This window comes from Macaca fascicularis, chromosome 16 (assembly GCF_037993035.2).
Source record: "Macaca fascicularis isolate 582-1 chromosome 16, T2T-MFA8v1.1".
In the NCBI taxonomy this organism is placed as follows: Eukaryota; Metazoa; Chordata; class Mammalia; order Primates; family Cercopithecidae; genus Macaca; species Macaca fascicularis.
In genome coordinates, this window is record NC_088390.1 from 82,233,650 (window position 1) to 82,257,471 (window position 23,822).

Sequence of the window (23,822 nt, forward strand, 5' to 3'; positions counted from 1 at the left end):
TGTATATGTATATGATTATGTATATGTATACATTTCTGTATGTGTGCAGGTATGCGTGGTGGTGTGGACAGTGTCTGTGTGTATATCTGTACATAGATATAGACACACACTTTAAAAGACTTACCAAGCACTTTTTAAAAGAAGAAACTATTTTGCAGTCCTCCCCTACCCACTCCCTGCCCTTCCTACCGCAGAGACGACATCCCCTCTTCTCCCACTGGCCTTTTGGCAGATAATCTGTTTCTGTCTCTTTTTTAATGTAGGAACTAACTATTTTTAACTTCTTCCTGGGGCCTGAGCAGGGAAGGGTGGGACTGGAAGGCACTAAGGGGAGGGGAGAAGCCCTCAGGGCAGGCTCTGCTCCCCCTACCTCCTTGCCAGGGCAGGGGTGGAGTGTGGAAGATGTGGGTCCCCCAGAGCAGGCCTGGCCCCCAGCTGTGAGGGCCTTGGAGGCCTGAGGGGGTGTGCTGGGGGTCTCAGCTGGCTTAGCTCCTAGGTTTACCAAATGTATAGTTCTGGGGAGAACAGTAAGGGCTGGAGGCCAGTGCTGCAGGGCCAGCCCCACTCCCAACACCTGGGCCCTTGAAGCTCCTCGAGGGGCAAGGCCCGGGAGTTCCAGCCCTCAGGTTCCTGAGGGTCCACCCTCAGTCCTCTCCCCCTGGACTCCCCACAAGAGCCTCCTGGCCCCAGGGCCACCTACCAGGCTGGCACTCATTCTATGACCTCCCCACCCCCTTGACCACTACCAGCTGCCCCCAGCTCTCCCTGCCCCCTCCCCTCTCTGGCAGCTAGCAGGGCAATTGGCGTGGAGGAGTGCAGACTGAGGACCAAGGGGGCCCAGGCCCTGCCCTCCTAGCCGGAGGGGCTCCGTATGCATTCCTTGGTGCTCTCTGAGTGCAGCTGGTGTCCCGCCCTGTTCTGGGTGGACGCCTGTGTGCGTGTGTGTGTGCCTGTCCAGTGTATATCGTGTCTTAGCTTCCATTTTAAAAATTGTTCTGTACAGAGAGAGATGCAGCAGGGGCGGGAGGGCAGAGCGGGCAGAGGGAGCAGCTGCACCCCAGCACCGGGTGTCTGGGGTAGGAGCTGAGAGGGTCTGGTCCTGGCCCAGGCTCCCCCTTGGGCTCAGCACGAAAGGGCTTTCAATGAGTTAAGTGAAAACTTTTTCCTTTTTTACAAAAATGCAAAAATCAACAAAGCTCCAAACCTATTGGAAATAAAATATGAACTTGCAGTGGTAGCTTCTTTACCTGGGGGTGAGGGGGAGTGGGTCCCAAAAGAGGGCCTCTGAACTATAAGGTGGGCCAGGAGCCCTGCCTCACCCATGGAAACAGTTGGTGCCCACACCCCTGAGGTGTGGTAAGGCAGCTGGAGAGGCCTGGAAGCTTCCTGAACCCACTGGGCCCCAAAACAGTTCAAGTGTTTTCCGACCTAGGCCTAGGGGTTGATGACCTAGGGACACTTAGCCTTGGACACAGAGGCCTCCCAGGCCCTAGGACTCTAGGGCTGTATGGTTAGCGGTGACTGGCAATAGGGCCCCTAATTGTTTCTCAGAGGAACAGTGTCTTCCCAACTGGGCATGGTGGCGCACGCCTGTCGTCCCAGCTACTAGGGAGGCTGAGGTGGGAGGATCACCTGAGCCCAGGAGGTCCAGGCTGCAGTGAGCCGTGATTGCACAGCTGCCTCCAGCTTGGGTGACAGAGTGAGACCCCATCTCAAAAACAAAAACAGGCCGAGGTGGGCAGATCACTTGAGGCCTGGCCAACATGGTGAAACCCCCTCTTTACTAAAACAAAAAAATACAAAAATTAACCAGGCGTGGTGGCACATGTCTGTAGTTCCAGCTACTCAGGAGGCTAAGGCAGGAGGATCCTTTGAACCCGGGAGGCAGAGGTTGCAGTAAGCTGAGATTGCACCATTGCACTCCAGCCTGGGTGACAGAGTGAGACTCCATCACAAAAACAAAAAACCCAGTGCCTTCCCATTGGGATGATTTGCTGGGAGGGCCCAGAGGAAGTCCTGCCTTCTGCCTTCTTCACCCCATCCTGCCCCTGAGGGAGGAGGGGCTGAGGCTTAAGAGGCATGTCCTCCCTCCCACCTCCTCAACTAGGCTGTGCGGTGGGGGTGAGAAGACACCCTGGTGGGATCCTCTTTGCATGGTCTCAGGGGCCTTGGATGTCATCTCAACGAACCTCGTCTCCTGTCCTCATCTTGTGCAGACTCAGAGGTTCCCACGTGGAACCAGGGTCACACAGCTACGATGACGTGATGACCAGCCCTCAGCTTCTGACCCCCCAGGCAGGGTAGGGACCCAGCTCCACTATGCCCTGCTGTCTCAAGAGCAGCCCCTCAGCCTCAATCTGCACCCTCGGGAGGCCCCTGCTCACTGTGCTCCCCTGAGGAACGGGTCCCTGTCCTGGGTGTTGCCACAGGAACTGGTATGCCTGGTGAAGTGATGTGTTCAAAGCCCACAGCCAAAAATCACCCTAACCCTGCCTCTGCCTCAGTTATTCCCATACCCACCCCCCTGCTTTGTAGCTGCTCCAAGGTAGGGGTAGCTCAAGGTCCCCTGAGGGCTGGGGAGGAAGCTACCTGGCCTGGCTCGCATTCCGGGCCCCACTGTAGCCCAAAGGTATATTTTAAGAGGACAAAGGATTGGTTTTATTTTTTTTTTTTTTGCTAAGAAAGTTTCTAGGTGGCAGGTGCTTTCTGGGGAGGAGGCATGCGTAGCAGACACAGCGGCCAAACTGTCCTTTCTGCTTCCGTCTGTCCGTGCCAGCCCCGCCGCCTGCCAGCTCTTGCTCCCTCAGAGCCAGAAGGTTCTTGGCTCCAGGCCTCCTGGCCTGGATGCTGGCAGCCCCTGGGGAGAGGACCCAGGCTCCCTCTAGTAATGGCCACCACCCTCCCCTCAGGGCAGCTGGAGCCTCATCTTTGGCAGGGTCCTCCTCCCTTCCCCAGGAGACTCTGCACCTGTAGCCCTGGTTCCAGTGAACCTGGCCCCCACCCCAGTGGCTGGAACAGGAAGGCTAGGAGGCAGATGGGCCAGGAGACAGATGGCCCAATCCCCTGCCCACCAGAGCAGCTTTTCCGAAAGGGGGGCAGGGGCAGGGTTTGCTCCCCCTGGGGCTGGGGTGTGGTGGAGACATTGCAGCCAGGGCTGGAGGCAGGCGGGTGGGAGTAGAGATATCGATGCTGAGCCCCCATCACTGTGGAAGGCAGGGGAGTCTGCACTCTGGACGCTCCGCATGCTGGGGCTCCCCAGGTGTCAGGCCAAGCTGGAAGGCCATGCTGTGACGGGGAAGCCCCAGACCCTACAGGAAAGCCCTTGCAGGTCCCCACCAGGGACCCAGCCCCACCGCAAACCTCTACGGCTACGGTGCAGGCCGCAAGGCATGTTGGGAGGCCTGCTTGGCCCGGTGCCGCCGCAGCCTCACAAAGAACTGGGCCTCTCGGTCACCCTTCCGGCCCTCCAGCAGCTGCAGGATTGGGTCCCCTGCGGAGAGAGGGGTTTGGGGGTCAGATGCTGGGGGAGAGGCAGTGCCTGGTGGTGGCAGGGAAGAGTGTGGGGGGGCACAACACTGCCCCATCCCCCCAACAACCTGAAAGGAAACCAGTGACAGACCCTCGCCAGCCCAGCTCAGGAGGTGGTCTGACAGACGCATCCGGTCGTGTAATAGACAGAGTGCTGCTGGGACACTGACCCGACTGCAGCGAGGGGCTGAGATGTGCCTAAGATTTGGCTATTTTTTTTTTTTTTTGAGACAGAGTCTCACTCTGTCGCCCAGGCTGGAGTGCAGTGGCCGGATCTCAGCTCACTGCAAGCTCCGCCTCCCAGGTTCACGCCATTCTCCTGCCTCAGCCTCCCGAGTAGCTGGGACTACAGGCGCCCGCCACCTCGCCTGGCTAGTTTTTTGTATTTTTTTTTTTTTTTTTTTGAGACGGAGTCTTTGCTCTGTAACCCAGGTTCAGTGTCGCGAACTCGGCTCACTACAAGCTCTGCCTCCTGGGTTTACGCCATTCTCCAACCTCAGCCTCCCGAGTAGCTGGGACTACAGGCGCCCGCCACCTCGCCCGGCTAGTTTTTTTTGTACTTTTAGTAGAGACGGGGTTTCACCGTGTTAGCCAGGATGGTCTCGATCTCCTGACCTCGTGATCCGCCCGTCTCGGCCTCCCAAAGTGCTGGGATTACAGGCGTGAGCCACCGCGCCCGGCTGTATTTTTTAGTAGAGACGGAGTTTCACCGTGTTAGCCAGGATGGTCTCGATCTCCTGATCTCATGATCCGCCCGTCTCGGCCTCCCAAAGTGCTGGGATTACAGGCTTGAGCCACCACGCCCGGCTTGCTATTATTACCTTTTTATATGAGAACCTAAAGCTAGCAAGTTAACCTCTTCATGCCTCGGTTTACTCATCTGTAAAAGAGTGCTAATATCTGCTTCGTTGGCTGGCATGCATAAAGTGCTTAGCACTTGCTCTTAAGTGCACAAGCACCAGACCGTTGCTGGAATCAGAAATGCTCTGCAGGGATGTGGCCCCACTGAGTGAGATCCAGACCCTTCTCCCCAGTTAAACTTCTTGGTGACTCCCCCATGCAGGAAGAGTCACGTTACACTTAGCTTAAAGTTCACTGGTCTGTTGATTAGACCAAGAGATGGGCCATGGTTGTCCCACTGGCTCCCACCTCCAGGGAAGCTGTTCTCTGACCCTGGTGTCACCTCTCTGGGGCTCCTGCCTGAGCTTTACAGGCTCCCGTCCCTGTACCACCCTGCCCTGGGCTCAGGCCTACCGTTGGGTGCAGGGTACGTGAGGGGCAGGCGGGTCTGAGGCACCTCACCAGGCTCCTCAGAGCCACTCAGCCCGGGCACCTCACACAGCGGCAGGAAGGCCTCGCCTTCCAGGTCGTCGGCCCCCAGCGTGTCGTAGTCCAGCACGGTGAGCAGGAGGCATGCCCCAGCCTTGCGGCACGGCTCGGCAGGCACCAGGCTGTGGGGAGAGTTAGGGCTCTGCTGCCAGCCCCAGCACGGCCACCCCCAGCACCGACACATGGGTTCACCCGCTTGGTGTTGGGAACCAGCCAGGGTTAGGATTGCAGAGCCAGCTCTCAGCCTGGTACCTCTTGGCCATGTATGCAATGCCTGCTCTGACCGTGAGCTGATGCTTTAAACCAGGGGTCCTGTGTTCCCCGCTCACCTGTCCTGAGGAACTGGGAGCAGGTTACTGAGAACCTCAGAGACAGGACCCTTCCCTGGAAGTCCCTAAGTTCAACATGTGGGAGTCCACCCCTCCCCCCAGGGGAAGCAAGCTTTTTTTTTTTTTTGAGATGGAGTCTTGCTCTGTCACCCAGGCTGGAGTGCAGTGGCGTGATCTCGACTCACCACAACCTCCGCCTCCCAGGTTCAAGCAGTTCTCCTGCCTCAGCCTCCCGAGTAGCTGGGACTGCAGGCGCATCCCACCACACCCGGCTAATTTTTTGTATTTTTAGTAGAGACAGGGTTTCACCGTGTTAGCCAGGATGGTCTTGATCTCCTGACCTTGTGATCTACCTGCCTCGGCCTCCCAAAGTGCTGGGATTATAGGCGTGAGCCACCATACCCAGCCCTCTTTTTTTTTTTGGAGATGGAGTCTCACTCTGTTGCCCAGGCTGGAGTGCAGTGGCACCATCTCAGCAGCCTCTGCCTCCTGGGTTAAGCAATTCTCCTGTCTCAGCCTCCTCAGTAGCTCAGATTACAGGTGACCACCATCACACCTGGCTAATTTTGTATTTTTAGTAGAGATGGGGTTTCACCATGTTGGCCAGGCTGGTCTTGAACTTCTGACCTCAAGTGATCCGCCTGCCTCGGCCTCCCAAAGTGCTGGCATTACAAGTGTGAGCCACCGCGTCCAGCCGTACTCTTGTCCCAGGTGCCCCATCCCTTGGGCCCAAATGTAGCCATCTCAGGGGAGCCCCTTGGCCCCAGCCAGGAGGAGCAGGCCTGAGGGAGCCCACCTGGGGGAAATGAGGCGGGGGACTGGGAGAAGAACGGGACCCACTCACAATTCAAAGGTCTCATCAAACAGTGGGTGAAGGTCCTTCTTGTGCTTCTGGGTCTCCCGGGCAGCCAGCTCAGGGAACTCATGCCTGGGCTCCAAGGTCAGCTGGACAAAGGGGTCGCTGGAGCCTGGCAAGTGGCGGGGGCATGTGCATTAGTTGAGGGTCTCCCAGGTACCCCACCCCCACAGCTACGCTCTGCTCAGCAGCACTGACCCCTCCTGGTAACTGGAGGAAATGCACCCAGAGCTCCTGCAGGGTGAGCTGAGCCCCAAGGGTCGCTGAGACAGGAGGGCCAGGATGGGACCACGGGGAGTGGCCAAAGGGCAGCCTCCACTCACCGTTGGAGTCCAGGGGCAGCAGGCTGGAGGCGCTGAGCAGCTCCACACGCAGCTTCTGCTCAGAGGCGCGGTAGCAGGCCTTGACTGTCACAGCCCCCAGCTCCTCAGAGGTGGTTTCTGCCTGGGGTGGGGAGCAGGGGCAGGGTCAGCAGGGACACAGCGGGAGTGAGGTGCTCCAGAGGCTGCAGAGGGCACAGCACAAGGGAGGGACCTCACCTGCTGCTGGATGCGGCTGCAGAAGTACTTCCGGATGAGCTCCCGGCTGGAGGCTGCCTGCAGCTCCAGGTCCCTCTGCAGAGCCTGGGAACACATACAGCTGAGAATCCAAATGGACCGCACGCCCAACCACAGCCAGGGCCCGCCCTGCAGGAGCTCGCGGTCAAGGGTAAGATGCCCGTTTGAAATGGAAAGTATTGGGTCATGGGGCCACGGGCAGGAGCCACCCTCAGGCCAGGCAGACAGCAGGAGAGGCACAGACAAGGCTGGCTTCACGGGTGTGCTCCCCTGACCCCACCGCCCCCGTGCAGGCACACAGGGCCCTGTGCTTAGGAGGACCCAGGCTTGGTTTCAGGTTCTGTTGTCACCGTTTTAAAATTTGAATAACTTTTGAATAACTTTTGAATAAGGGGCCCAGCTTTTCATTTTGTACTGGGCCCCATAAATTATGTAGCTGGCCCTGGACATAGGTGAGTGCCAAAAGGCAGGCTCCCCGGACCTCCTGCGGGGAAGCTCACCCAAAGCCCCTACCTGGAAGGTGGCAGTGTGCAGAGCCTCGGGCGGCAGGCCACAGCCCTCAGCGTGGAAGCAGATCTCCAAGTTCTGAGGGAGATATCAGAGTTGACCCCCGGCACCCTCCCACCAGGGTTATCATTGCTGTGACCGGTTCTGTTACCTGCAGGGCAATCTTCAGCCTGTTGGAAGCCAGGGACGAGCTGCGTTGGGAGGCGGCCGCCTCTACCAGCACTGTGAGCGTGTGGGTCCAGAGCAGGGTCAGGAGGCTGGGGCGGGGGCCGGAGGGATGTGGACACAGCACAGCAAGGCAGTGGTGGAGGAGGAAGCAAAGACGCTCTTGAGAAAGGGGAGGCCTCAGGGACCCAGCCACACCCCAGCTCCTCCCACCCCAGGTGAGGCTGGGGAGAGGGCGGGTACAGGACCAGCAAGGGGCAGGTGGGGTCAGTCCTATCCAACACACCTCTCAACCTCAGTGAAGAACCCTCCACAGCAGGCTAATGGAACCCACAAACAAGGCTGGAGACAGGGAGGAGGCCAGGCCCCCAGTGACAGAACTTGATTTAAGACAGTAGCAGGCCAGGCGCGGTAGCTCATGCCTGTAATCCCAGCACTTTGGGAGGTCGAGGCAGATAGATCAGGAGATCAAGAGATTGAGACCATGCTGGCCAACATAGCGAAACCCCGTCTCTACTAAAAATACAAAAATTAGCTGGGCGTGGTGGCGCGTGCCTGTAGTCCCAGCTACTTGGGAGGCTGAGGCAGGAGAATCGCTTGAACCCGGGAGGCGGAGGTTGTAGTGAGCCAAGATTGCACCACTGCACTCTGGCCTGGCAACAGAGCAAGACTCCAGCTCAAAAAATAAAAATAAAAAAATTAGCCAGGCATAATGGCATGCACCTGTAGCCCCAGCTACTCAGCAGGCTGAGGTGGGAGGGATCGCTTGAGCCCACGAAGATGAGGCTGCAGTGAGCCGTGATCACACCACTGCACTCCAGCCTGAGTCACAAGAATGAGATGCTGTCTCAAAAAAAAAAAAGCAGGCCGGGCGCAGTGGCTCATGCCTGTAATCCCAGCACTTTGGGAGGCTGAGGCAGGCGGATCACAAGGTCAGGAGATAGAGATCATCCTGGCTAACATGGTGAAACCCTGTCTCTACTAAAAATACAAAAATTAGCTGGGCATGGCAGCATGTGCCTGTAGTCCCAGCTACTGGGGAGGCTGAGGCAGGAGAATGGCGTGAACCCAGGAGGTGGAGCTTGCAGCGAGCTGAGATCATGCCACTGCATTCCAGCCTGGGCAACAGAGTGAGACTCCATCTCAAAAAAACAAAACAAACAAAAAAACAAAAAAACAAAAAAGGCCGGGCACGGTGGCTCAAGCCTGTAATCCCAGCACTTTGGGAGGCCGAGACGGGCGGATCACGAGGTCAGGAGATCGAGACCATCCTGGCTAACACGGTGAAACCCCGTCTCTACTAAAAAAATACAAAAAACTAGCCGGGCGAGGTGGCGGGCGCCTGTAGTCCCAGCTACTCGGGAGGCTGAGGCAGGAGAATGGCGTAAACCCAGGAGGCGGAGCTTGCAACGAGCTGAGATCCGGCCACTGCACTCCAGCCTGGGCGACAGAGCGAGACTCCGTCTCAAAAAAAAAAAACAAAAAAAAACCAAAAAAAAAATTGGCTGGGCACAGTGGCTCATGCCTGTAATCCAAGCACTTTGGGAAGCTGAGGCGGGCGGATCACTGAGGTCGGGAGTTGGAGACCAGCCTGACCAACATGGAGAAACCCCATCTCTACTAAAAATACAAAATTAGCCTGGCATGGTGGTGCATGCCTGTAGTCCCAGCTACTCAGGAGGCTGAGGCAGGAGAATCATTTGAACTGGGAGGTGCAGGTTGCGGTGAGCCCAGATCATGCATGCCGTTGCACTCTAGTCTGGGCAGCAAGAGCGAAACTCCATCTCAAAAAAAAAAAAAAAAGCATGGCCAGGCGCAGTGGCTCACGCCTATAATCCCAGCACTTTGGGAAGCCCAAGGTGGGGTGATCACCTGAGGTCAGGAACGAGAGACTCCGTCCCCCCGCCAAAAAAGTAGTTAATTAATTTGTGCAACACATTTTTTTTTTTTTTTGAGACAGAGTCTCGCTTAGTCGCCCAGGCTGGAGTGCAATGGCGCGATCTCGGCTCACTGCAAGCTCCGCCTCCCGGGTTCACGCCATTCTCCTGCCTCAGCCTCCCGAGTAGCTGGGACTACAGGCGCCCGCCGCCTCGCCCAGCTAATTTTTTGCATTTTTAGTAGAGACGGGGTTTCACCATGTTAGCCAGGATGGTCTCGATCTCCTGACCTCGTGATCCGCCCGCCTCGGCCTCCCAAAGTGCTGGGATTACAGGCGTGAGCCACCGTGCCCGGCCTGTGCAACACATTTAAGTGTCCATTATGTACCCGGCACTGTTCTTTCCAAAGTTTTTTTCAGATAGGGTCTCACTCTGTCACCCAGGCTGAGTGCAGCAGTGCCATCACGGCTCACTGCAGCTTCCACCTTCTGTGTTCAAGGGATCCTCTCCATCTTCTGCGTTCAAGGGATCCTCCCAACTCAGCCTCCCAGGTAGCTGGGACTACAGGTAGACTCCACCATGCCTGGCTAATTTTTGTGTAATACACACAAATAAATATAAATATAAATATATATATATATATTTTGGTATAATTTTGTGGAGACCGGGTTTTGCCATGTTGCCCACGCTGGTCTTGAACCCCTGGGCTCAAGTGATCCGCTCACCTTGGCTTCCCAAAGTGCTGGGATTACAGGCATGAGCCACCATGCCTGGTGGTGTTCTAAAGGCTCCTGAGATAGCACTGAGCAAAACTTCCCTCTTGGTGGATGTTTAACTCTGGTTTATGTGAAAAATATGGTCTAAGATCAAGTCCAACAGAGCTTAAAGGTGAAAAAAATAAATAAAATGTTAAAAACAGTCTGGGAGTGGTGGCTCACGCCTGTAATCCCGGCACTTTGGGAGGCCAAGGCGGGTGGATCATGAAGTCAGGAGTTCGAGACCAGCCTGACCAAAATGGAGAAACCCCGTCACTACTAAAAATACAAAATTAGCTGGGCGTGGTGGCACAAGCTTGTAGTCCCAGCTACTTGGGAGGCTGAGGCAGGGAATCACTTGAACCCGGTGGCGGAGGTTGCAGTGAGCTGAGATGGCGCCACTGCACTCCAGTCTGGCGACAGAGCAAGACTCCATCTCAAAAAAATAAAAAACATATATACATGGTTTAAGAAATAAAAACGGCTGGGCTCCAAGGGGCCCTGACTATACCTGTGGGGGTGGAACAGAACTCTAGGAGAGCAGGCGGCCTCTTCAGCGCCCAGATTCCACAGGGAGGTGGGCACTGTCATCGTCATCGTCACTACAGCTAATAATCACTGACCACTTCCTTTGTACTGACACCAAGCTCAGCACCTCACATGACCCATTTAATCCTCAGCAGAAGCCAGAACTATTCTCATCTGCACCAGGAACTTGTCCAAGGCTGCTAAGCAGTGATGAAGCTGGAGTCTGAACCCAGGTGGTCCAGAGCCCACGTGCTGCACTCCACCGCCTGTTGCCTGGCATCCTGGGTCCCTGCTATAAGACCCCCTAACTAGAAGTTCTCCCTGCACCGTGGGTGGGGACCACCTGTAACCTAATGGGGGCAGAGGAGCAGTCAGGGAGGCCCTGAAGACAGGCCTGGGACTAAAGGAGAAAGGACAGGCAGATTTTGGCTCAGCCTAAGGAAGGACTCAAAGCACTCACAGTTAGGCAGCAGGAAATGGGGAGGCCTGTAAAGTGGCAAGCTCCCTGTCCCTGCAGCGAGCATTAGCAGAGCCTGACCACCCCGTAAGGGAGGTCACCAAAGGTATTCACCTCCACCCCTCAGAACGGATGCTGAGGCCCAGGAAGGAGGGGCCGTGGGAGGAGAGGGGGAGGTGGTGAGCACGCCCAGGGCAGGGGCTGCTACACCCCTCAGAACGGATGCTGGGGCCCAGGAAGGAGGGGCCGTGGGAGGAGAGGGGGAGGTGGTGAGCATGCCCAGGGCAGGGGCTGCTACAGACCTGCTGAAGTTCTCCTGTACCAAGTTGGTGTTCATGTAGCAAAGCTCCACCTCCAGGAACTTCATCAGGGGCAGAATGGCCTGGGGAGGGAGAAGGCGAGCAGGTGTGGCTCCAGCTCATGTTGGCCCCACCCCTATCCCCTTCCCCTGACCTGGAGGGAGGAAACAGGGCCTTTCTGTGAGAGCAGTTTGTAATGTCTGTAAGAGGCCGGACTGCCCACCTCTCTGCCTTCCCCTCTCCGTTGCTTAGCCTGTCCCAGCCACACTGGCCTCCTCTACAGCCCTGGAACCTTCCAAGCATGGTCCTGCCTCAGGGTCTCTGCCCTTGCCGTTCTGCCTGCCTGAAATGCTCTTCCCCTACAACTTCTCATGGCTCCTCCCCTTGCTTCCTGTAGGTCTTCATTCAGTTGTCACGGCCTTCCCTGGTCACCATCTAAAAATACAACCCTCTGACACTTCCCACCCCGTTCTCTGTCTTTTCTCTGTAGCATTTATCATTATCTAGCACACTGCATGTGTGCACACGCATACACGTCTGTGCAGAGAGTTAATAGCTATAATGATCACTGTAGTTATGGATAGCTCTTCTCTCACCTCCACTACTAGAATGTCAGCTCCAGGAAAGCGGGTATTTTGTCATATTGTTCACTGACCTATCCCCAGTGCTTAAATCAATGCATAGGACAAAGTGGACACCTGATAAATAGTTGATGAATGAATGAATATCCTTCTACCCAGCAGTCGAAGGTGTGCGTCATGATATGCCCCCACTTACAGGCCAGCTGGCTTGTGTGAACAGGACAGCAAAGCTAGGAGGCAGCTGAGAAGGATGTGCACCCTGGCCTGTTGGGCTGCAAAGCCTAAGCCCTCCCCAGCTGCAGTCCCCTCATTGACTGTCAGTGCTGGGACAGCCGGTGGAGTGACCCAACCCATTCCTGTGAGCATCCCAGGAGGAAACTGAGGCCCAGGGAGAGAACATGCCTTGCCTGGTCTGGGGGACTTATCTTTGACACCAAGGCCTTCAGTGACCCCAGATCTACAGAGCTGGCAGGGCGGTGAAGGCCAGCAGGCAGAAGGGCCACTTACATCCTCAGGCAGGACGGACTCCCTGACGCCCACCAGTTTCTGGATGTGCTTGGCGATGCCCACCTCCAACTGGAGACACAAAACAGAAGAAGGAGGGAGGTCAGGGCATGAGCTGGGGATGGGAGAGTTCCTTAGTGCCTGAGTTTAGACGCAGGAAGGGGTCAGGGCTGGACACGGGCCCAGGTCCTGCTGGAACCAGGCAGGCTGAGGACGGGAGGGGATGGGGTGACTGTGCGGTCGGACAAGGTACCTGCTCGGCCAGGGTTCGGACGCCAGTGCGGATCTCATGGCCCAGCCCGGCCAGCGCGCTCTGCAGCTGGGCATGCAGCGTGTTCTGCAGCTGCCCCTGCTCCAGCACAGCCCCTACCCGCTGCTCCAGGGCCTCCCATGCCAGCTGGGTGGGCAACTTGCCGATCACCAGCCGCAGCTGCTCCATGTCATTCACCACCACACACAGCTGGGACAGAGATGCAGAGCTTCCTGAACTGCGTCCGGGCTGGTCCCCACACCCAGCCAGACTCCCAGCCCCAGCTCTGGCCTTACCATGTTGGCTGCCTGGCCTTGGTCCTTCTGACCTGAAGAGAGCTCGCGGGCCCGGGCCTTTATAAGACTGCAGTACACCAGGGCCAGGCGACAGGTGTCCTAGGGTGGGGTTGGACAGAGGGAATGGATTCATGGGTGGGGCATCCAAGAAGGGCAGGTGGGAAGGGCATGGAAATTTCAGCGACTTGGGGGATTTAGGACACAGGCCTTGGGAGACTGCCTGGGTGAGAGCTCGGGAGAAACGGTGGGTGGTATTCTAGAAAGAGGGGGAAGGACACGTGGAAGATACCACACCTCCACAAACTTGACAGTAATCATGAAGGCCTCCTCTGGGTCTGGCCAGTCCAGCTGCCGGGCAGTGTGGCTGATCTGGGCAAAGCAGGTGGATAGATCCACCGCTGATGTGCTGTGCTTGGTTAGTTCACCCAGGGGTACCAGCTGGGGGAAGAAAGGAGGACTGAGGATACTGCCAAATCCACCCCCTCCCCTCCCTCCTTCATCCATAGAGCGGCTACCACCACCAGGCACAGAGCTGGGCAGGGAGCTTCACATGAGACAAGCACGGCTCCGCCCAGACGCACAGGCTGCAGGATCTCAGGCGAAGTGAAGCCACAGCCCCAAGGATATCCAGAGGCAGCATTTTGCACACAACTGGCCTCAAGTGCACCCAAAAGGGACGTTCAGAGAGGGTTACCAGCTTTCACTACACTTTGGAGGTCCAGGCAGAACCCAAGCCTCACCCCCAAACCGGGGCCCGTCCCCCACCCTGGCCACGCCCCCACCTCATCCATTTGCACAGCGCGCTGCACCCGCGCCAGGGCCACGTTGTACGTCTTCTGCAGCCAGGAGGGGATGGCCGGCTGGAACCAGCGGTGGAAATTATCCAGGGCCAGGACTCCATCCCTGGGGATTGCCGGGGCTCAGCGTCGGGAAGGCTGGGGCCACCATGGGCCCTGGGGCCTCGTCCACCCTCCCCTCCCCTGTGCCCCTGCGGCCGCCCGCAATTGGCCTGCTGCCCACCTTTCTGAGGAGCTTGGACGCAGCTGGCAGAGCTCCTTGAGGCTGATGTAGAGCTGGAACAGACTCTCGCCCATCTCTGGGGACACTGCATCACCCACAGCCGTCGTGTGGTCCTGCACCCGCTTGGCCACCTGCAAAGGGAAGGTGTGGAGGGTGGGGTCCACAGCCCTGTCAGAGAGCATGCCCTAGAGACAGGGGAGGGACTCACCAGCCACTGCAGTTCCCGGAAAGCCATGGAGAAGAGGTGGATCTTGAGGGTACTGGAGGAAAGGCAGCAGATGTCACCCAGTGGCATACACCAGGGTCCCTGTGGTTCTGGCTCTGAGCCAATGCCCCACTACCTCCCGACCTGGCTATCTGCTCACTTGTGGAAGATCTTGTCCCACGTGCGCTGGCACTGGTGCAGGTCGCCGATGACATCCTGTACCAGGCCCAGCAAGGCCTTGCCTGCCTCCAGGATGCCCTGCAGAGACAGAGGTGGGCTGGGCAGGGCTGCCAGAGGCAGGCACCACCCCCTGTGTCCCCCCACCCTCCCCCTTGCCCAGCCCCTCACCTGCATCATGGGCTGATGGTGCTGCTGCTTCAGGTGGAACCATTCAGTGGTGCCAGTCTGTCGACAAAGAGGCAGTGAGCAGGGAGGGATTGCCAGGCCCAGACACTGGTCTCCCCCATCCTCGGCACGAGTACCATACCTGCAGGGCCTCAGTCACCAGCTGGGGCAATGGGGCGGTGTTGGGGCACAGTTCTCCAAAGGCCTTCATCTTGCACATCTGTACCAGGACCCTGCAAGACGAAAAGAGCTGTGTCCAAAGTTCCTGTTGCCCCACACAGCACTCACTCCTCCAACAGGCTTCTCCCACTCCTGCAGGCACCCCAGCTGCTCCCTCATCCCTGACCCCACCGAGGAAGGGGAGAGCAGTCACTGACCTGAGAAGAGACTGCAGCCGGGCTGGGGAGTCCGAGACAGAGAGGGGGAAGACAGAGCGGAACCTCCGAATGAGGGAGAGGCCGTAGGCCAGCAGGGAGCTGAATGAGGCGGCCAGCTCCTCCTGCTGCAGAGCCAGGAGATGCTTTAGAAGCCTGGACAGCCTCTGCTGCTCCCCTGCCCCTTCCCTGAGCCCTGCGTGCCCAGTACCCCTTGCCCACTGCATGCCTACCTGTTCTGCCTTGAGCCGACCCTGGATCCACTGGTACTCGATGCTGGTGATAGGGTGCAGGAGGCAGCTGCTGGGGAACTCCAGGCTCTGGTAGAGGCGGCTGTAGGCCAGCCACTGCCTGCAGGGGACAGGAAGCCCTCAGCTGGGCAGGGAGGAGGGAGTCACCTTCCCCTGTTCACCTGGCCTCAGGTGGAGGGAATCATCTCCCTCCTCCAGGGCCCCTGGTGGAGAACCATCCACCAGCACAGGCTGAAACCTAGTGTCTCAATAGGACATGCAGGACTTTTTTTTTCAGATGTAGTCTCACTCTGTCACCTAGGCTGGAGTGCAGTGGTGCAACCTCGGCTCACTGCAACCTGTGCCTCCTGGCTTCAAGCGATTCTCCAGCCTCAGCCTCCCAAGTAGCTGGGACTACAGGCATTACCACCATGCCCAGCTAAATTTTATATTTTTAGTAGAGAGACGGGGTTTCACCATGTTGGCCAGGCTGGTCTTGAACACCTGACCTCAAGTGATCCACCCACCTCGGCCTCCCAAAGTGCTGGGATTACAGGCGTGAGCCACCGTGACCAGCCAGGATTTTTTTTTGTTTGTTTCCATAGATGCTTTTCAAATTGCCCAGATTGAGATATTTGTGATTTTATTTTTTTTTTTTTATTTTTTTTTATTTTTTTTTTTTGAGACGGAGTCTCACGCTGTTGCCCAGGCTGGAGTGCAGTGGCGCGATCTCGGCTCACTGCAAGCTCCGCCTCCTGGGTTCACGCCATTCTCCTGCCTCAGCCTCCTGAGTAGCTAGGACTACAGGCGCCCGCCACCGCGCCCGGCTAATTTTTTTGTATTTTTAGTAGAGACGGGGTTTCACTGTGGTCTCGATCTCCTGACCTTGTGATCCGCCCGCCTCGGCCTCCCAAAGTGCTGGGATTACAGGCTTGAGCCACCGCGCCCGGCCTGATATTTGTGATTTTAAAACTTCAGGATTTCTTGCTGTTTTTGAAAAATTGGATCAGCTAGGTGCGGTGGCTCACACCTGTAATCGAAACACTTTGGGAGGCCAACGAGGGCGGATCACCTGAGGTCAGGAGTTCGAGACCAGCCTGGCCAACATGGTGAAACCCCATCTCTACCAAAAATACAAAATTTAGCCAGGCGTGATGGCGGGCACCTGTAGTCCCAGCTACTTGGGAGGCTGAGACAGGAGAATCACTTGAACCCAGGAGGCAGAAGTTGCAGTGAGCTGAGACTGTGCCATGGCACTCCAGCCTGGGCAACAAGAGGGAAACTCCAGCTAAAAAAAAAAAAAAGAAAAAAAAAGAAAGAAAGAAAAATAGGATCGGCCGGGCGCGGTGGCTCAAGCCTGTAATCCCAGCACTTTGGGAGGCCGAGGCGGGTGGATCACGAGGTCAGGAGATCGAGACTATCCTGGCTAACATGGTGAAACCCCGTCTCTACTAAAAATACAAAAAAAAACTAGCCGGGCGTGGTGGCGGGCGCCTGTAGTCCCAGCTACTTGGGAGGCTGAGGCGGGAGAATGGCGTGAACCCGGGAGGCGGAGCTTGCAGTGAGCCGAGATCACGCCACTGCACTCCAGCCTGGGAGACACAGCGAGACTCCGTCTCAAAAAAAAAAAAAAAGAAAAATAGGATCTAAGGACCTGAGCCTTCGTGCACATGTGGCAAGCATCAGCGAGAACTTCCTTTCAGACGGTTTGGAGGGATGTCACACACAGAGGTCCAGTGGGAGGGCAGAGGATGGGGGAGAGGAGCAGCCTGGGGACAGGCCGAGGTCCCTATTGGACACTGCAGCCACTTGCATTACTGTGCTTGGGCCCTGCAGGCAAACCAGGCCCCTCCCCATCTGGTGCTTGCTCCAGTCTCCAGCCTCACCGCCATTCCACCCTCATCGACGGATCACCCACCTGCCTGAGGTCCTAGCAGTACACATGCTGACCCCGACCCAGAAATGCACTCCCCTGGGCTCCCTCCGCCTCCCACTCAGACTCCAAGTCACAGCCCAGGCCTGAGGCAATATCCTGCTCCTGTTCCTCCCCTGGCCAGCACCTGGCTGTGTCCCATCTCTTTTTTTTTTTTTTTGAGACAGAGTCTCGTTGTGTCACCCAGGCTGGAGTGCAGTGGTGTGATCTCAGCTCACTGCAACCTCCACCTCCTGGGTTCAAGTGATTCTTGTGCCTCACCCTCCTGAGTAGCTGGGACTACAGATGTGCGCCACCACGCCTGACTAATTTTTGTATATTTTGTAGAGACAGGGTTTCACCATGCTGGCCAGGCTGGTCTCAAACTCCTGACTTCAAGTGATCTGTCCGCCTCGGCCTTCCAAAGTGCTGGGATTCCAGGTGCGAGCCACTGCGCCCGGCCGGCTGTGTCCCATCTCTGCCCTTCTCACATGCACTGGAATGACTGTGACCCCCTATGACCTCCTCAGCATTCCTAGGACTTGACGTGACTGGCCCTCAACATAAATCTGTCCTTATCAGTGCATAGTTTTGCTGAGTTGAAGGCTATGGCATTGGGAAACAGGGCTGGGGTTAGGGACGGGGTCCAAATTCAAATGCCCAGAAGGACTCAGGAGACGAAAGCAACTGAAGTGGGCCCAGTGGCAGCTGTGACGGGCAGAGGCAGACACATCACTGCTCTGGCCACTCAAAAAAGCAGCAAAATGGCTGGGCGCAGTGGCTCACGCCTGTAATCCCAACACTTTGGGAGGCCGAGGCAGGCAGATCACCTGAGGTCGGGAGTTCGAGACCAGCCTGACCAACATGGAGAAACTCCGTCTCTACTAAAAATGCAAAGTTAGCTGCGCGTGGTGGAGCACGCCTGTAATCCCAGCTACTCGAGAGGCTGAAGCAGGAGAATCACTTGAACCTGGAAGGCAGAGGTTGCAGTAAGCCAAGATCATGCCGTTGCACTCCAGTCTGGGCAACAAGGGTAAAACTCTGTTTCAAAAGAAAAAAAAGCAGCAAAATGATGGCCCTGAAGTTCCAACACTTGGGTTTCACGAGAAGCTGGAGATCTGGATGGTATGTGAAATCTCCAGATTGCTTTTTCTAGTATGTTTTTGAAATGAGATCTCACTCTGTGGTCCAGGCAGGACTGTTGGTGTGATCATAGCTCACTGCAGCCTTGAACTCCTGGGCTCAGGTGATCCTCCTGCCTCAGCCTCTCAAAGTCCTGGGATTACAGGAATGAGCTACCACATCAGCCAAAACTCTAGACTTTTTAAAGTTGGCAACTGATTCAAAACTTAAAACACACATTTTGGGCCAAAGGGAACTCCGCTGAGAATTACACTTTGGGCTATCAGCTTGGAGGAGGGCAGGGGGCGTGGGGGGCTAGTGGCTCAGGGGTTCTGCCCAGGGCTGTGCACTCACGCCATGGACTGGTGGAAGTCGGACAGGTCCTTCTGTGTGGCGTGCAGAAAGAGGACGGTGGCAGCCTGGGGACTCAACGACCCGTCCCAGGAGGTGCTGCCCGCCTGAGTGGAGCAGGTGGAGGAGTATCAGGACCTGAAGGGCAGCTCCGGCTGCGCCCAGCCCTGGGAGGGCAGTACCTGGTGCTGAGTGACCTCGTGGGACACGAGCTGCTGCAGAAGGTGGAGGTGCACCGTGTAGCTGGGCTGCGAGCGGCTGGCCGAGGTGGCTCTCTGCAATGAGGCCTCTGTGAGCAGACAGGGCCCCACGCCGGGTGCAGCCAGATCCCCAACCCAGCAGACCACTGCAGGAGCTGGGCACAGCCACTGACCCAGGACCCGACCTACCCGCTTGTGGATGAGTTGGAACTGGAGGTGGCACTGGCCACGGTCTGGGTAGGTCTCAGTGCGGGGTTCCAAGGGGTACCACTGGTCCTCTCGGCAGTGCAGGTCCTGGCAGGCGGGGATGCCCAGCCCATGAGCGTCAGAACCTCACAGAGGCAGGGGCAGTGGAGACAACAGGAGGTGGACTCCAGGCTCAGCTTGGTGAGGACATGGAGCCTCTCCCCAGAACCCCTCCCAACCCCCTCCCTCTGCCTTGCTCCTGGGCCCCTTTCCTCCTCCTCACCTGCAGCCTCAGAACCACGTTCCCCAGAAAGTCATCCTGGCCTTTGTCCTTCCGGGCCTCCTTAAAGATCCTTCATCAGGCAGGGTCCCATGAAGGGGATGCAGCAAGCGTCAGAAGGGATCAGGCTGGAATCTACCCCCCACCCCACCACAGCCACCTGGACCCCAAAGGAGCCTGCACCCCAGCATCCAGTGTGCATGTCGGGGGATGGAGGGCAGAAGGAGCCCCCACTCCTTCCCTGTGAGCCCTGCAACACGCACCTGCGAAGCCCATGCAGATCTGTGAGCTCCCCAAGCTTCTGTCGGACAGACTCCACAGTGTCCAGGTCCCTGGCAGGACAGAGGTTTGAGAAGGAAGCAGAGAGAGCGCCTAGGACCTCTTCCAGGAGGAGGTTCTGCCTCTCTCACCCCAGATCCCTTCCCTTCCCATCCCTAGGTGCAGGCCAGGTCACTCACCACATGTCCAGATGAAAGCTCGCATTGGTGATGTCCTCAAACTCCCTATATGGAGAAAAGGGTGTGCTTGAGGGCCCTGGAGGGTGGATGCCCCCAGCCGAAGCCGAAAGTGACCAGAGCCCAGAGCTATGGAGTTGTAGCCTATCCCTGCCAAACTCCTCTCCTCATACCCGCATCACTGCCTTTTTTTTTTTTTTTTTTTTTTGAGATGGAGTCTAGTTCTGTCCCTAGGCTGGAGGAGTGCAGTGGCAGGATCTCAGCTCACTGCAACCTCCGCCTCCCAGGTTCAAATGATTTTCCTGCCTGAGCCTTCCAAGTAGCTGGGATTACAGGTGCCCACCACCACGCCCAGCCAATTTTTGTAATTTTTGTAAAGACAGGGTTTCACTGTGTTGGCCAGGCTGGTCTTGAGCTTCTGACCTCGTGATCCGCCTGCCTAGGCCTCCCAAAGTACTGGGATTACAAGCATGCCCTTTTTTTTTTTTTTTTTTTTTTGAGACAGAGTCTCACTCTGTCACCGAGGCTGGAGTGCAGTGGCACGATCTCGGCTCACCACAACCTCCACCTCCCTGGTTCAAGCGATTCTCCTGCCTCAGCCTCCTACGTAGCTGGGATTACAGGCATGTACCACCATGCCTGGCTAATTTTTGTACTTTTAGGAGAGCGGGGGTGTTGGCCAGGCTGGTCTTGAACTTCTGACCTCAGGTGATCCACCTGCCTCAGCCTCCCAAAAGTGCTGGGATGAGCCACTGCGCCCAGACCCCACTAATTTTTTTTTTTGAGACAGAATCTTGCTCTGTCACCAGGTTGGATCTCAGCTCACTGCAACTTCTGCCTTCCAGGTTCAAGCAATTCCCCTGCCTCAGCCTCTCGAGTAGCAGGGACTACAGGTGCCTGCTACCATGCCCGGCTAATTTTTCGTATTTTAGGAGAGACAGGGTTTCACCGTGTTAGCCAGGATGGTCTCGATCTCCTGACCTTGTGATCTGCCTGCCTCGGCCTCCCAAAGTGCTGGGATTATAGGTGTGAGCCACCGCGCCCGGCCTTTTTTGTATTTTTAGTAGAGATGGGCTTTTGCCATGTTGGCCAGGCTGGTCTCGAACTCCTGGCCTCAAGTGCTCTGCCCACCTCAGCTTCCCAAAGTGCTGGGATTACAGGCGTGAGCCACCGCACGTGTCCCTGCCTCCTTTCAGGTATGGCTTCAGGCACCCCCAGACTCACTCACAAGGGCCCGACCCTCCTTGCCCCATCAGCGCATGTGGCATTGATGTCGTTCTGTCCCATCTGATCTACTGTCCATTTAACGTGCCTAGAGATGGACTTTTTCTCCAGTCTTTGTCCAGAGCCAAACCCCCTCCTCTGAGCCAGGACAACCTACTCATCTCATTATCTGGGGGAGACCCTGCTACCCAGAGGAGACCTGGACAGAGTGGGGACTGGAGTGTGGCCACGTACAGGATGAAGGTCTCGTCCCAGACGGGGTTGAGTGTCTGGGTGATGACCTGCGTGCGGTGGGTCTGCTCCTCGGGGATGGTGTGCCTCACCACAGCCTTCTGCCGATGCCGGGACCCGGGGCTGCCCCCCGGCACACTGACCCCCTGCTCAATGCCCAGCAGGCAGTAGGGGTCGCTGAACCCTGGGGAGGAGTGGGGAAGACGAGGCAGCCAGGGAGTCGGCTGGGTCCCTGGGAAAGGCCCTCATCACCCTCGCCCGGGGCTGAGCCTCCTCCTGGGGAGAGGGAAGAGGATCAGCAGCATGGGGGCCAGCACTGCAGAGCTTCTGGGAGGTGGGTGCTCCCACCAAGAGTCCTGGGCCAGGCTGTGATGGGAGAGGAAGGAGCCAGGAAGAAGCCCGTCGGGGACCCCGCCCCATGCTCACCACTGACATCTTTGCCCAGAATGCCCTTGGCCTGTTTCACGGTTGCCTTCAGACAAAATATTGGCTTCTGGAGGGACAGGAGGGATGGCCTGAGTCCCTGAGGGGGCTGGGCTTCCCAGGCCCCTCCTTGCGCAGGGTGGCCCCGGCCCCAAGTTACCTCGAGCTCCCTGACCCTCTGCAGCACCTGCTGGTGCTCCTCGGGCTCCACGTGGAAGGCCTGGTGGGGAGGCAGGCGGGTGGGTGGCTGGGGGCACAAGAAAGGGCAGCTGCAGGAAGGGGGGTGGCGTGGGGGCTGGGCTCACCTCCTGTAGGTACTGCAGCAGCTCAGACGCCTCCGTCACATGGCTGGGCTCAGGCTGACCCAGGCGATGCAGGACAGTGTAGAGTGCGTCCTCGTAGAGCAGGGCCCGCTGAGACACACGGGGTCACCTTGGGGACCCCACCAGCCACCCCTGGCACCAACACCTCTCGCTAAGGGCAGGACAAGGGGCGGCTTGTGCAGCGGAGGGAGTTGAGACCCAGGAGTCCCCTCCCCACCGCAAGTTGCTTGCTGCCATCAGCGTCGGCCAGCAGGAGGATGCACAGCCGCCCTCCCCACCTCTCTGCACCCCAACACTCTGACTCTTACCTGCTCGGGGGAGAAGTGGTGGGACGGAGGCTGGATCTGCAGAACAAGGTGGAAAGGCAGAGTGTCCTGGGAGGCCCAGAGCAGGCTCAGATGGACAGGAACAGCTCCTCCAAGGCCTGAACCAGGCCAAGGGTATGGGGGCCCCAGCACCCTGGCCTCCAGCCCCACTGATGCCCCGCACCTGTTCCCCCAGCAGGCCTCCTGGAGGTCCGTCCCCTGGCCCGATGTGGCTGAGGTCCATGGGCGCCCAGCAACGCGAGCCCTCCACACCCGTACCCCACCTCCCTCCCTTCCCCAGAGGAAACAGCTCTGCTTATCGGTGGCGGCTGCTCCTCACCCAGCAGCGGAAGTGAGGCTCAGTAGCGGAGGTGAGGGGGGGTGCCACGCCGGCCTAGGGGTCTGCTGCTCCCCGAACAGCTCACCCGACAGCAGGGACACCCCCACCTAACGGAGTCGGCTCCTCTGGAGCTGGAGGAGCAGGGGATGGGAAGTCAGGCCCACCAGAGGTAGGGGTTCAGAGAGGCTCAGACCGCAGGGCCTGAGTCTCACAGTGGCCCAGAGTACACCTGGCAGCCCCTGCTCTGCTGGCCCAGGAGGCTCTCCCCAGGGTGGGGTAGACAGGGGAGGGTCCCTGGTCCCCAGTCCCAGCCTTCGAGAGGTGGGGCCAGACAGCAGGGCACCCACACCCGAGACCGCAGTGCTCCCCAAGGCCAGCTCTCTCCCCAGTGAGGTCACTCCTACCTCCGGGGCCGTTTGGGGCAGGGGATCCTGTAGATCTCTGACTCTGCGGCGCCTTATCTTGATGGCCTGGCGCAAGAGGGGAGGGCGCTGCTGCAGATGAGAGAGGAGTGTCGCCATGGTGGCCTTCTCTGCCCTTCCCTGTCCGTTGGTGCTGGCTGAAGACAGCGAAGCCACAGGATTATGCAAAGAGCCTGGGGCTGCCACCCTCTGTCAGGGGAGGGTGTAGGGAGGGTGGTAGTGGGGACGGAAGGGTGAGGGTTTCACTGCTTCGGAGAGGCAGTCTCCCAGGCCCCCCGCACCTTCCCCAGCCGGGATCCCTACAGGACCCTCCTCTGGCTGGAGCAGAAGGTGGACCCTGTGGGCAGGCCTGGCCCCGCCCCACCCTCCCACAGAGGCCCTAGGAAGGGGCCAACGCTCTCAGCAGGGGGCCGGGGGATCAGAACAGGCAGGCAGCATCCTGCTCCATCCATGTGCTGTGCCCAGGCTGGGCAGGACCCTGAGGGAAGCTGACCTGGGCCCCAGGGGGTTCTCGCCCCACTTCCTCGAGTGCATCCAGACGTGGGGTGGGGCTCAAGGTGAGGGCTCCAAGAGGCGCCTCCCTGGAGGACAGCCAGTTGCTCAGCCTGCCTGGCCCCACAGGTGACATTCCATGGAGATGACGGGGCCAAGCTGTGCTCGGCAGGGACGGCCCTGTGCCTTTGTCCCCACCTTGGCGGTCAGGAGGGTGCTCTCTTCAAACGCCCTTGAAGGGGGCTTAGCCAAGTCCCAGAGAGCTCCGGGCCAGGATGGCCAGGAGGAGAAGGCAGAGTGGCCGCTGCCTGATCTCTCCCGAGGACAGACTTGGCTCCCGGGGGACGGGAAAATGCACCTCAGCATGGGGCTTTCCCAGAACTCTGTGCCCAGTGCTGGGCTGGGGGACTCGGGGGCACGTGGGCCTGGCCATGGCCTTTGGCCATTTCCCACCCTCCTGTCCCTTCAAGTTCACAGCAGGGCACGTGACGTGGGTGGTGGTGAGCCAGCTCGGCTACCCCAGTGTCCCTGTCACAGGTCCTGACATGCTCCAGGGCTGACTCA

The 23,822-nt window shown here is 58.0% G+C and overlaps 1 protein-coding gene across 13 annotated transcripts; it reads right to left on the reverse strand.

Annotated features, from left to right (window-relative positions):
• Positions 1–2,634: 2,634 nt before the first annotated feature.
• Positions 2,635–23,298, reverse strand: UNC13D (unc-13 homolog D). Of its 13 annotated transcripts, XM_074020531.1 has the most exons (34): positions 23,260–23,298; positions 22,749–22,903; positions 22,008–22,043; positions 21,682–21,789; positions 21,537–21,596; positions 21,380–21,446; positions 20,957–21,137; positions 19,502–19,546; positions 19,307–19,375; positions 19,047–19,116; positions 18,767–18,871; positions 18,560–18,652; positions 18,381–18,484; positions 14,996–15,113; positions 14,766–14,890; positions 14,531–14,621; positions 14,392–14,448; positions 14,204–14,301; positions 14,047–14,098; positions 13,839–13,969; positions 13,601–13,721; positions 13,113–13,256; positions 12,819–12,917; positions 12,526–12,732; positions 12,276–12,344; positions 11,191–11,270; positions 7,258–7,363; positions 7,113–7,184; positions 6,582–6,665; positions 6,366–6,486; positions 6,031–6,154; positions 4,783–4,979; positions 3,361–3,490; positions 2,635–2,857 (listed from the first exon to the last, which is right to left on the reverse strand). In XM_074020531.1, the coding sequence occupies exons 2-33, from the start codon at positions 22,863–22,865 to the stop codon at positions 3,369–3,371; spliced, it is 3,273 nt and encodes a 1,090-aa protein (XP_073876632.1). In that variant the 5' UTR covers positions 22,866–22,903; positions 23,260–23,298; the 3' UTR covers positions 2,635–2,857; positions 3,361–3,368. The 13 variants fall into 13 exon arrangements, with proteins under 13 accessions (XP_073876632.1, XP_065388079.1, XP_015294344.3 ...); XM_065532007.2 differs by having other exon boundaries at positions 2,635–3,490; XM_015438858.4 differs by lacking the exon at positions 23,260–23,298 and adding an exon at positions 23,048–23,246 and having other exon boundaries at positions 2,635–3,490.
• Between the last annotated feature and the right edge of the window lie 524 nt (positions 23,299–23,822).